The sequence below is a fragment of the Limanda limanda genome, chromosome 18 (assembly GCF_963576545.1).
Source record: "Limanda limanda chromosome 18, fLimLim1.1, whole genome shotgun sequence".
In the NCBI taxonomy this organism is placed as follows: Eukaryota; Metazoa; Chordata; class Actinopteri; order Pleuronectiformes; family Pleuronectidae; genus Limanda; species Limanda limanda.
The window spans coordinates 12,599,467-12,612,341 of NC_083653.1; the positions used below are offsets into that span (position 1 = coordinate 12,599,467).

The following is a 12,875-nucleotide window of genomic DNA, read 5'->3' on the forward strand; positions in this document are numbered from 1 at the left end:
GATCGTACAAAATATATTTCTGAATCTTCCTTTCGAACAGGAGATGGGAGGAGTAGAGAGGACTCTGTGCCAGTGAAATCATAGACAGGTAAAGATGGATGAATAGAAAGACAAATCAAAAACCAAGTGAAGCCGTTTGTCCCTTATCCCTCCTCATCTGTCAGCAGGAGCTAAATAAACTTCTTATTTACCTGTGGTCAAAAACTAAGGGACTTGGAGCAAGCTGCAGATTTTTCAGCACATCCTCCTTCACTAAGTGAGTTAGTGATCTTGAGTGATACGTCCCCGTGCGTCGCGCTCCTTAAATGAGTTAGTATGTGTCTAGTGGCCGTGTCGCCCAGACACCTTGGTGATGGATGAGGCCCCGAGGAGATGGGTTGTAAAAAAGGCTGATTCTGGCACTCAAGGGTGAGATCACTTCCTCAATAAAGAAGCATTGTCCCGAATCATCACAGCAAGGTATGAATGCTGATGAGGGTATTAGACAGAGGAGAGCTGCTGTGTAAAAATAAATCAAATGAGCTGTTAGTTAATGTTGGGGCCCTTCTGATGCGGAGCGGCGACGTCGGGAGCCAGGGACTAAATATTCAAAAGAAGCGTTAAATCATTAGTTAGTCCTCGTATGTTCTCCGCATCTGATATCCCACTCTGTCCTTGTTTAGTTGAAATGTCCTTTGATACTCAACTCACACTGTATCATCTTTAAAAAAAGTGTCTTGGAAAACAGGGACATGTTGGGACAGGTGTGATAATGGTGTCAGTATGTTTTCAATCTTGTTCTTCAAACTTACTGAATTTCAAAAATGTCACATCACCTCCAAACAGCCATCCATCAGCTGCAGCATCTATCCTTCAAGGGCCACAGGGGGCTGTGGAGCCAGCTGACATATGGCGAGAGGTGGGGTCCACCCTGGACAGGTCCCCAGCTTATGTTGTATTTTATTGTATTATTATAGTTTCCTTTTATGCCGCCAGTTTCCGGATTCTAAACAACTGATACACGCTGCAACATAGAAGCTCCATTCAAACTTTTCAATATTCAGCTCAATTAGGACGTTATGGTTTGACTGAATGCTACAAATCAATAACTTTTCGCCATCTTGAAATTGAACCACTACAGCAAACTTGGTTTCTTTCTCGTCATTTAAGTTTTGAATGGGTCACTACAGTTTTTCCTTTAATAATAATTTATTATAATTGTTTATGTCCAGTTTGGTTTCTCTGGGCATCTTTGAATCTGGGCATCTTTGAATCTGCCTCTTTTTCCTTAATAATAAATAAATAATGAATAAATAACAGTTTTCCTCTTCTTATCGGTTTCCAGACCTGTTTTGAAGACAAAAGTCACACTTGTGCAAATATGTCTTCGACTGCCCTTTAAGGTGGACACAAAAAACTCACTTCTCAGGAGACCAAATGGAAATAAATGAGATAACAACAAATAAGCCACTACTTTTAGTGTGGAGTGAAACCTTTATATTTAGTAGAAAATACATCTCGTTAAAATCTGATCATCTCAGAAGCCTCCATTGTCCAGTGCTGCTCGATACATCATGTTTAATGCAGCAACTTTTCTAGCAGAAGAAGAAAACATGACAACAGAGCAGTGAGATACTTCAGAATGGTCCTGATCTAACCTCCTCATTTTCTCGGCTCAAGTTTAAAACTTTTATCCGACACAGTATTTCTGCTGCTGTACCTCCTGCCTGTCAATCTCACTCATTCCCTCACAGCAGACGGACAACTGTACATGTGTTAAAGGAAACTTGAGGACGACCAAGAGAAACGTGACTCATTGTTATATAATTTTGTGTATAAAACCTTTCCGAACTGTTCTTCTTTGTCCTAAGAGGAGAGGCAACAGGTGTATGTACAGTACATTACACATGCATACATTCTTAGCATGATGTTATTGTAATAATAGCAGGGAGTGAAGATAAGAGGCTCTGGCGTCATAGTTTCACAGAGAGTTCCTTATCTGATGCTAATGATTCATCAAACTGGAGGCTGCCTCTCAACAACACAGCCAGCTGCAGCTGGGTGACGCCATCGTGTGGTTACACATCACATTACAAGGCACTCGTCTATTCTTCCGCGAGCAATGAGGTTGATCTCTATCCACATCATAAAATAGAGGTTTCTGTAAAAAATCATCAATCACCTTACAATAACAATATTATTACCTCCACCAAGGAGGTTATGTTTTCGTTTGTGTTTGTTGGGCTGTTTACCGCGGTGAAATGATGCATTGTGGGTCATGTTTTGTGTGGTTTGGGATCAGGGGGTAGATCCAGGAACTTTTCTTTTGAAATCCTGTGCTATGTCCACAAATGTAATTTGATGGATCATTGGTTCAAAGATCTTGGATGCTTTTCCTACTTTGGTAAGGTCGTCGCTCTCCATCAACATCACCCTCTTCGGTAGTGTGGCTTTCTGCTTCTCTTCTATTTGTTTCTTGTTTTTGCAGCTTCTCCACGGATGCGTCATACCTCTCCAACTGATTAGCAGTGGCAGAGAGGTTCCCGCGTGGAGGAGGTTTAGTCTGGGTGCTTCTTTCCCTCAGTGGGTTTTTGAAGGTCTGGCTGCTTCTTGTCAGTTTTGGAGGCAACACTGTCTGGTCTGTCTTCCTCTCTCATGTCCTCCACTTCCCTTCCATCTTCTACAGGTGATCCATCATCAGGTTCTCCACTGTTACAGCCTCTCCTGGGAGACCCCCCCCCCCTCTGGCCGTATCCGTCTTGATGTATAAGGCTGCCCTCAAACACAAAGTGAACAGACACATTTGGTCCACAACAACAGGCTTGTAGGATTGTTCCTTGAAGTTGTAACATTTTTTATATTTATTTGAAAACCATCATATAAATGTAATACTAACTTAACATTTACATGTGAGACTTTCAGGAAATAAACAGGATGACCATTTCTCAATTCTATTTTAAAACAAATCTAGACAGACAGTATATGTATAATCTCCATCACTTTTTTTTTCTATTTCCTCCAAATACTCATGGGGACATTCTCATTCCATCTTATCGCATGTTGATCAAATCCATGGGCCACTTCAGAAACAACGTCACCTCCAGCTCCTCTCGCCCGCTGAAGAATTGAGCTCTGCCCTTGTGGCTATGGACAGCGTTGGGGAGATGGAGACCCAGTTTGTGCTTTGGTGTCCGTAGATCAAGGAACTTCTCTTTTACCTCCAGGACCACATCTGTTACTTCAGTGTCTGGCAGTTTGATTTTCACCAGCATGGCTTCACAGCACATGGATGATGGATTCCTTCTACTCAATCCCAAGAAGACATCCTCTGTCCCCACACTCTGCTTCAGGATCATTTCATACTCGGGCTGTGGCCGCAGGTCAGTCAGATCATCAGAGCAGCTGTCAGCAACCCCCTCCTCGCTCCAGATGTCTTTATTGTTCCTCTTCACATAGGCAGTGGTCACGTCTTTATCTTTTGTGGGTGGGGGACCAATGTGTCCAGGACCTAGCTGTGTGAATATTGTAACCTTTTTGCTCTCTTCTTCTTCTTCCTCCTGTTGAGTTGATAACAGAGCAGACAGAGCCTGTAAACTCTGAGTTTGGGAAACAAAACCCTCCATTAACAAAATTTACTTAATCCCAGAAATATGAACTATAACACTGTTTTAATCCCAGATAATAACAGTATGTTGACGCTTTCCGTTTCCCTCGAGTCTTATCCCAGCCAACAACCGTATCCACATGCTCCTCATCATCTTTTCTCTTATATGTAACTTTGGTTTGCTTCACTCCAGATACCCTCTAAAAAATGTAACCCTGTGTTAAGTGAAAATCGCTAGAAGTGTCAATCGCACAGTGGAAGATGCAATAACAATGACTCAACACGTCAACAGTAAGTTGAATGTTAAACTTTATCTTTAAACTGCCTTTGTTGCCACCAAACAGTGTGGCAACAAAGGCAGCTGCCTGTAAACAGTGTGGCAACAAAGGCAGTTTAAAGAAGTACCTCTACGAGCTGCCCATGCCATTGCCACGATTTGAGCTTGCCCTCACTGTAGGGATGTTGAGCTCCTTACATTTAAGACACTGTAAAGAGGTTCATTGAGAACGAGAGTGACGATGGATCCGAAGTCGCTGTGCCTGAGTGCTCTGAATGAAGAGCAAAGAGTCGCCCTGCAGATTTCCCTGGTGATTCTGCAGAAAAACTACAAGTTCCAGCGAGTCCTGCTCTGGGGCAAAGTGCTGGGGTTGAAGGCGGATTACTTTATTGCACAGGGGAGAGGAGAGGATGAACTGAAGGATAGGAAGAATCTGTATAGGTGGGAGGATCTCACCTGTGATTCAGTTTCATTCATCTGCTGTGTGTAGAAAAAACCTGATTGTGTGTGTCATGGCTGTTTCCTCCAGCTTGAACTGTGTGGACTGGTTCCTGCTGCCCCCTGCCACAGGCCCTTTAATCGACCAAGTGTCCAGCGCTGCCAAGGGTCGCTTCACAGGAGACCCCTCACATGTGTACGAGAATCGGGAAATGCGCAGGCGAGGAGATGGAGATGAAGAAGAGGAGGTAGTGGTGAGTATGATCAGTACTGTGTTGATATAAAGTGATTCAAAGTCACAGAGACACACGAGTCATTTAGCTGTACATCCATCCATCTATGTTTATGCAGAGGAAAATATTTTAGCTTAGCGTCATGGATCCGAACTACACTCAACTTAAAATACTAACAAAGATAAATGTGGGACCTAAATTAAACAGACAATAAAACTAGGATTCTCAGGATTGCACATATGTCCCCAGAGGCCCAGCAGTCCCCTACAATTACAACAAGCCTTATAGCTAAGGCCCCATTACATTACATTTCTTGGTACTTACAGGTGTCTAGCTCTATGTGTTACCATACAGTGGCTGAAAGAACTACACCCTTTATGGAGCCACATTTTATTTCACCAGATCTAGATTTGTATTGGATCAGCATGAAATTTCACACAGTCATAGATATCAACCCCCTAAATATGTTTTTCTTTTTCATAAAGATTCACACAAAATTCTCTGAGTAATCAACAAAAATGTTGGAGAAAGTGAAAAAAGTTTTTTGGCATCTGCCCAATGATCCACAACAAAATGTAATGGTTTTTCCCTGACGCATCACCACACCCTCCCACTCAATACCGTGGTTATCTGTCCAGTAGTTGTTGTGTAATCCTGCTAACACACTAATAAACGCAGATGGCAGAATAAGAGAGCACAAAAGAGTCTTACTGGTGCACTTCTGTGATTCGTTCCTGTTGTTGATATCTGTACAGTCATGAAAGTCTGCTCTTGGTTTCAGACCAAAGCGAATGAGGAGATCAGGCTGGCAGTGACAGTTCATCACATCGACCAGGAAGTGTCTGTGGTACCACGAGGTGCATTCGTCAAGAATCCACACGGCCTCGTCCAGATCAACCGCAGCTTTGGCGGTAATAAGATTTTACTGTTTCACATCATGTATGAGTCTAAGTCCCATTGTGGAGCATTAACATTTGCAGCTGCGTGTAAGTGGTTTCATCAAGCCTTGTTAAAGTGTGGTATTTATGTCAATTGGACCAATAGGTCAAATGGGTTAGGGTCAGGAAATGTTTCCTAATGCCTTTTCAAATATATTTGGCTAACTTACAGTTCTGTATCCTGGGTAAAAGTTTATTTCTTATGTGCATTGTTCCCCAGGTCTGTCTCACTCTGAAGCAGGAAAGCTCGACAGTTTCCTGCACTTCAGCGAACCAAAGAAGCTGAAGAAGAAGAGCCTCCTAGAGACAAGTCAACTCAACCCAGCTATTGACTTCCTGGATGTGCTGAGTGAAGACATTCCTAAAGGTGAAGCCACAGAGCTCAGTTTACCCGACACCAAAACATGCCACCTATTGTTCCTTTATACCCAACAACAAAAATGAATCCCTCAGCTGCTCCTGGCATGTGAAGGGCATATCAGTCTTGGAGTAATTTCCAAAGAAAACTCCAGTAGTCTACTTTACATGACGTTGCAGCCTCTTTCATGTATCAACTGTTAACAAGCTTTCTGCTCTTGTCTGCAGGATCATGGAGTCTCCAGTTTAAAGGTGTCAGCAGAGTGTGCGTGCTTCGCAGCCTGCTGTGGCTCGGCCTGACCTTCTACCACGAGCCAATGACGCCACAGCACGGACACATCTACATCGGTTATGGGGCCAAGAATTTGGACCTCCCCTTCATGCTGTAAAGAGACACTTACAGATGTATTTCAAGCTGCAGTTTTTTCATATATCTCTTCAAAACCAAAGTCTGCTCTATACAGCAGATTGCACGACTTTTTTTAATTTTCTCTTAAAACAAATAAACTGTTCAGTTGTGCACTTTGCCTTGAGTTTACACAGTCAACATACCACCTACTTTGAAATTGTAACACTGACCCAGTTTTTGTTCACATTAAAGGCCCCATATTGTGTAAAATACATTGTCTGGGGTTTACTATCCGTAATGACTGCAATGGGGGTATTGAAACTCCGTATTGAAACTGCGGTCAAGCCAGCCGACACTCGCATCTCTGTGGTCAAATCAGCCGACAAAGAAATTCTACTGCACTTATATACTGACACTTATGGTAAACACATCCAAACCGCCCAGAAAGGGGAAGGCACATGTGGGCCTACGTCCGGTTTTCAAATTAAACTGTTGACATGGAGCCTATACAAAATGCATAATTGAAAAATAATTTCTTGGATTAAATTCACAAGAAGTATATATTGTCTTACCTGTGTCATTTTTATGAATAGCATTTTGACAGTATCAATTATGAGATTTTACAAAATAAAATCTGACATTTTTGGCCTCAAGTAGCTAATTTCTGGATACTTCAAAGTACTATATGGCACTTTGCTCAATAAGTTCATATCAGTTGAGACTGATATGCTTCTATTCCCACTTCTATGACTAGTCCCCTTTTCTTGGAATCTGTAACTGTCCAACAGCGATATTTTCCATTTCGCAGCGTGAAAGACTCTCTTTGTGTTTGTTAATTGTGTCTAGCTTTTTGTTCATTATCTTATCTTTTTATAGGGATAATGCTGAGGTTAGATTGGGGTACCCCTTTACACTACATTAACGCGATCGTTAATGTTCCAGAATCAGAATGAGGCCGGCGATAAGCCTGGTCCTGTGTCACTCAAAGTGCAGTCAGCCAATCAGAGGAGGGGCTCAAGAGGAAGGCAAAAACCGCCTGTTCTGTCTGCAGCTTCAGAGACATGGAATAACATTGCAGCAGTTTTTTAATCTTTACACCACTGATATATCACCTTAGGGGTACCAATACCTCAAATTAAGTCCCAGAGAAGTTTAAAATATGGGCCCTTTAAAGAATAAAACCAGATACACGTATTTGCTCATCTGGGGATCAAGGAAAGAGCTGAAGCAGCATAATGGTTATCAATATTTCTTTAATGTCTCAAAAAAGGTGGACATAGACTGAATGAACAGGTCTTAAATGGTATTAGTTATTGAACAAATCCATAAAACAACTGATGAATATTTTTACTTGAACACATTGACATTTGTTGTATGACAGTGGTCCCAGAAGGCTGTGAGAGTGTCCTGTTCCATTTCAATCACAGATATGTGAATGAAATGAATGTGTCACTCAAAGATCTTGCAACTTGAACTCCTCCATCTGTTCGCACAAATACTCAATATATTTGAGGCACGTGGGGTTCTGCTCAAGCTCTCTGTTTTGAATCTGTAAACAAGGCATTAAAGACAAAAGGCAAGAAAAGTGAGTTAAGAAGGTGAGGTTCGTCAATCATACAAAAGATAAACTGGGCTGCTTGTTCTAAGGTCATTCCAGCTCCCTACCCCTTTAATGAGGGACACTTTCCAGGCACCGACACCTGCAACCATCTGAGTCTCTTTGTCATTGATCTTCACCAGGTGGTTATCGTGGGCTGTGGCCAGTGCGTCCATCACCATGTTTCTGTTTGTAAACAGCTATGGAGAGAGAACAGGCACGAGGGTGTGAGGTCACTGACACTGGTAATGACCCATGTGTTTGCATCATCTAACCAAATTCTGATTAATATCTGCCATCAGCGTTCACATTGGTTAATAATTCTGCTTTATATTTTCATATATAACATGAAGTGAGAAAGAAATCTGGTCTTTAAGAGTGGTGGCTGTAAGATAACACTGGAGTGTCAACATGGCAGAGTGTGAAGACAGTAATATTCTGTAAGCAGTGCTTTGATTATGAGGCTATAGAAGTCTACCGTGACTATAATCCTGTCATTTAGCCAGTTCGCTGCAAAAGAGACAACACTTACCCATCTAGCGTCACCTGACATGTCCTTTATCACGGTGCCCGAGGCCACTTTATCCAGAGTTGCCAAAGCAATATCTCCCACATTCCGATGATAATTATCCTCCAGATCTCGACATTGGGCAAATGTAGGTTTGAGTTAAGGACTTAATTATTGACAGGGCAAAACAAGTAACTGCAATGAGGTCAAATTGGATTAAGAGAAAGTGAAGGGGGTTTCTTAAGACCTTGTCACAAGTGAGGGTAAGACTAGGGTAGACAGAGTTAGTTCTTGCCATTATGCTTTGGTGCATTAATCTGGCATTCTATTACGATGTAGCTTGATATTGTCTCTCTGTCTAATTTACAACAATACTGACTTCATGTCATTGCAAATGATGCAAACAAATATGTAAAAGGATATATTCCTTGAACAGTTTCAGAGAAGCTGCCGACCATGTCCGAGATATTGATGTCCAACTCTTTGATGATGTCCTGAAATCGATAAAAAAAAGAGTTGTTGAAATATTGAATCTAAATGTATAGCATCTATAATAATTTGTACACAGTTACACATTGACTTCCAGCTTACACAAACACAAATACAAAAAAAAATACACACTTACATCAACCTGTTTGTGGAGCATAAGCTCCAGTGTCATGAGGCTGGCTGAGAGCAGCTTGATTGCATCGTTGCAGAGGTCGACCTTGATCTGCAGTGTGTCTTGGTCTGATAAGTGCTGCAACTCCCAAGTCCTCTAGAAAGGCATAAAATAAATATAAACTATATATTCTACACCAGGAAAATTCACTTGTGTCATGAACATCAGAGATGTTTAGTTTATCTACTAAAAGCAGATTTAATGAGTTATTATCTATTTAAATTCCACGGCGCAAGTCCTTTAAAAACGTTTTGTATGGCCCAGCTCACCTCATGGTGTTGCTCCTCAAATTCTGTCAAAATCTGCGATGCTTTCCTCTGGTAATCTGTCACAACCTTCCTGCGACCTCTGTGGAAGGCGTTAACCTCTGCCTCTCGTTGTTTATGCTCCGCCAAGCCTATTTCGAATACCTGCACACACAGCTCCACCATTTCCTGCTCAAAGGTAAGAGTTGGGTCAAGGAATTTAAGGACTGATTTCACAGATTCATGTCATCAATACACCAGCATGGATGGAGAAAGCCAAGAATCAAAGGATATTTTTTAAGCAGATCAGCCACTCCTGCCACACTTTGTAGTGTCTCCGCTTCTGGATCATCTTTGAACATGCTCTTAAACAGAGTAGAATCATTGAGGAACTCCACAAAGGCGTCCTGTAGGGCAAAAGAACTGACCTGTCACACTGTTTATTGTGAGAGCTCAGTGGACAATGCAGGGATTGTGCATCACAAACAAGAGGTTATAGGTTACTTTGTGCAATTGGAGTTCCGCTCTCTGGCTTTGCTCAGCATCATCGGCTTGTTGTTTCTGCAGCTGTTCTTGTCTATTTTTCTCAATGGCACCGAAGTATTTGATAGATGCTTCCTTTTTCTGCACAGAGAGTTTTAATACAATATCAAACATGGAAAGAGACCTAGGCAGTGTCATGGGTTTATAGAACATTAGCTATAAAATATGTGTTTGCTTCAAAGTAGAAAATAATAGATTACAAACTGTCATCATTTTTTATACTTACTGTCTCCTCACTAATTATTCTGTAGTCCAGGCACCTCAAGTTTGGAAAGAAGGCCGCAATGAATAAACTGTAATCATCCTCCTGTGAGATAGGATTTCCAGAGAGGTTGAGAGTGAACAGCTTCTTGATTTTCCTGAGGCAGAGCACCTTTAAAATGAATTAGAATTACATTAGGGTATATGTTGTGTAAAGATAATGCAGTACACAAATGTTACAAATCAACCGTATTACATTTGATATATGATGACAGACAAAGTGATTTTTTTGTCTTTTACATTATCCAGTTGTTCAAGGAGGTTGTTTGCGATGCCGAAATGCGTGAGAGCGTCAAGTTGATCGATGTTTTCAACGACAGAGATTCTGTTGTTGGACAAGTTCAGAAGTTCAAGCTTCCGCAGAGACGCCAGACCCTCGATTTTTTCTATTTTGTTGAATGACAGATCTAAAGGACACATTCAGAATGACGTTTATTTGTGGTAGTTATTGGACTCAATACGTGTTTTTGAACCATACGATGCAAATACAAAGCTTCTTCTTACTGAGCCATGTCAGATTCACCAGATGGTCCACACCCGCAATCTTGTTAATGAAGTTGTTGTTTAAATAAAGCCTGGTCAAGGATGTGAAGTCCCAGAGGTTGTCAATCTTCAGGATGTCTGTGAACAGACGATATCTCACATACATTAGCACATTTCACTTTCATACACTGATTGATATTTTTACAATGTTTATTTCTTACATTGGAAGTCCAGACGTATCGTGAGGACTTCACTAAAGAGTACTCCCTCCGCCCTGGTAATTCTTCCAGCCTGATCTTGAGGAGTTTGCTCGTCAACTGCCCTCCGCACAACCTCCTGATCCATCAAAATGGGTGTAGCTTCACCACACTGCCAGCTCATGTTTCTGTTGGTTGGGTCGCTTTACTTCACTGAGCTCTCAGCTAAAATACACAGATTAAATTATAGTTTGTTCATTAGAAGCTTAGTTTTATCACTCAAAAGTCCAGTGAGTAAGATGTAGGTGAAGAGGACTTTTTTTTAAACGAGATTAGGCCCTTCATATTTAAATACTTCTATATTTACATCGGGAGTAGGTCCTCTATGGAGTGAATGGACCCAAGAATTTCATGCCAGCGACTGCTGTATGTAATTGTTGTGCATATGACAATAAAGTCTTGAAGTCATGAAGGCTGCCATGTTTCTTACAGTAGTCCTGTTTACATTCGATGACAACTGACAATACCACAGGTTCACCACTAGATGTCACTACATTCTACAGTACACACTGAACCTTTAAAGGGATAGTTCACCCAAAAGAATGAACATTCACTCTATCTACTCACCACTATGCCCATGGAAGGTTGGGTGAAGTATTTGAGTCCACAAAACGCTTTTGGAGTGGCAAGGGTAAACAGTGACAGTGACAGCTGAAATCTGTCAGTCTTGATACTTGTGACTAAACAACAAGTTGTAGCAGTAAGGGCGAGCTCAAATCGTGGCAGGGGCAGGGAATTTTGCAGGCAGCTGCCTTTGTTGCCACACTGTTTACAGGCATCCGGCTTTGTTGTCCCACTGCCTAGACATCAAAGAGGGCTTGAGCCCCTGCCCCATTTCTTCCAAGAGAGAATGTGTCCTTTTTCTGGGGGGATTTCTCCTGATTCAATTCTTCGTAAAGTACAAACACATAAAAAATTGGTTTAACTTAGTAAAAGTAAAGCCTAATCATTTAAAACACATACTTCTAAACATAGAATTTCCTGCTCAAGATGGTGCTTGTTACCATCTCCTTTGCAGATATAAAAATATGTAAATATTGAACAGTATATGAGGCTACAAGCGTCAGAAGAGTTGCTGGAACCTACAACAATTCTCTTTGTGGGATTATAGCTTTAAAAATATTATTAATAATATAAAATAAAATAAAAATATTTACCTGCTCATTTACACATGTGAATATGTTATCATTGCCATAGAGGGCAAGAGATTTTTTTTTCTCCTTTTATTTAGCTAACTCTGATTTCTTACCTTTCCTGATCAAGATTTTAAATATGGGTCACAAACATGTGACCTGACAGGAAGACAAGGCCACATGGTCACATTAAATCCACACTGTGTTGTCTCCAACCCGGAGTTTAAAGTGTCAGAGGTCACAGCTGGACGGAACTGATAGAATGAAGGAAAGGAAGTCGACATGATCCGTGATGAGACTGTTGGAATAACTGTGACAAATAAGAGAAGACAGAAGTGAGAAAACAGGAGCTTCTATTCAACAAAACAGGACAAAACATTTCTATTTAGTGGAAAGAGGAAGAAGCTGCTTTTGTGGAGAACTCTAATGAAAAAGGAAATATTCTAAAATTATTATTTCTCGTCATTAAATAAAGACTCTGAACACGCACAGAAAAAGACTAAATAAACCAAAGATATAGTGGAAGAAGCAGCAGAACTTATATATGTAATTGAGTTTAAAAATCTGTTTATTTAGGGACATGTTCAATATTCAATTATTAGGGCCCGAGCACTGATCAAAGGTCAGGGAGGACCCTATTGTTATTGTAAGGATTATTTATTATTATTATTATTATTATTCAGGCAAATGAAATGGCTTTTTGAGGGCTTTAACATGCTCAACTTCTTACCAAAATTTGTTTTACATTGAAGCCTTTGGTTGCTTGTTGGTGAAGGAAAAGCAAAATGTGTGGTATCCAGGGAAGACGAACTTTCATTTCAATTCATTCAAATTAAAAAATCTGCTCAACTCTTTAGCAAGGCTTTAGAATATTAATTGTTGTACAAGTTTTTTTAAACACCTGGTTTTTCCATTCAAATTAACCTCATTAAAAGCTGCTGCTTAAATCATTGTATCTTCAGATGTTATTTTAAATCTTGAGAGGAAACTTTTGAGTAGAGCAGAAAACTAA

The 12,875-nt window shown here is 40.8% G+C and overlaps 3 protein-coding genes across 3 annotated transcripts; 1 reads left to right on the top strand and 2 right to left on the bottom strand.

Moving 5' to 3' along the window:
- Positions 1-3,029: 3,029 nt before the first annotated feature.
- Positions 3,030-3,602, bottom strand: LOC133024019 (dynein axonemal assembly factor 6-like). The gene has a single exon (XM_061090959.1). It carries the CDS (start codon positions 3,600-3,602, stop codon positions 3,030-3,032), a length of 573 nt encoding a protein of 190 aa, XP_060946942.1.
- Positions 3,603-4,101: 499 nt separating this feature from the next.
- Positions 4,102-6,215, top strand: LOC133024891 (radial spoke head protein 9 homolog). Its single transcript, XM_061092052.1, has 5 exons — positions 4,102-4,301; positions 4,390-4,552; positions 5,313-5,442; positions 5,690-5,836; positions 6,055-6,215. Exons 1-5 carry the CDS (start codon positions 4,102-4,104, stop codon positions 6,213-6,215), a joined length of 801 nt encoding a protein of 266 aa, XP_060948035.1.
- Positions 6,216-7,628: 1,413 nt separating this feature from the next.
- LOC133024892 (dynein regulatory complex subunit 3-like) lies at positions 7,629-10,854 on the bottom strand. Its single transcript, XM_061092053.1, has 12 exons — positions 10,695-10,854; positions 10,495-10,611; positions 10,231-10,397; positions 9,956-10,102; positions 9,691-9,810; positions 9,481-9,593; positions 9,211-9,385; positions 8,906-9,037; positions 8,704-8,774; positions 8,305-8,428; positions 7,841-7,972; positions 7,629-7,724 (listed from the first exon to the last, which is right to left on the bottom strand). The coding sequence occupies exons 1-12, from the start codon at positions 10,852-10,854 to the stop codon at positions 7,629-7,631; spliced, it is 1,554 nt and encodes a 517-aa protein (XP_060948036.1).
- Positions 10,855-12,875: the final 2,021 nt, after the last annotated feature.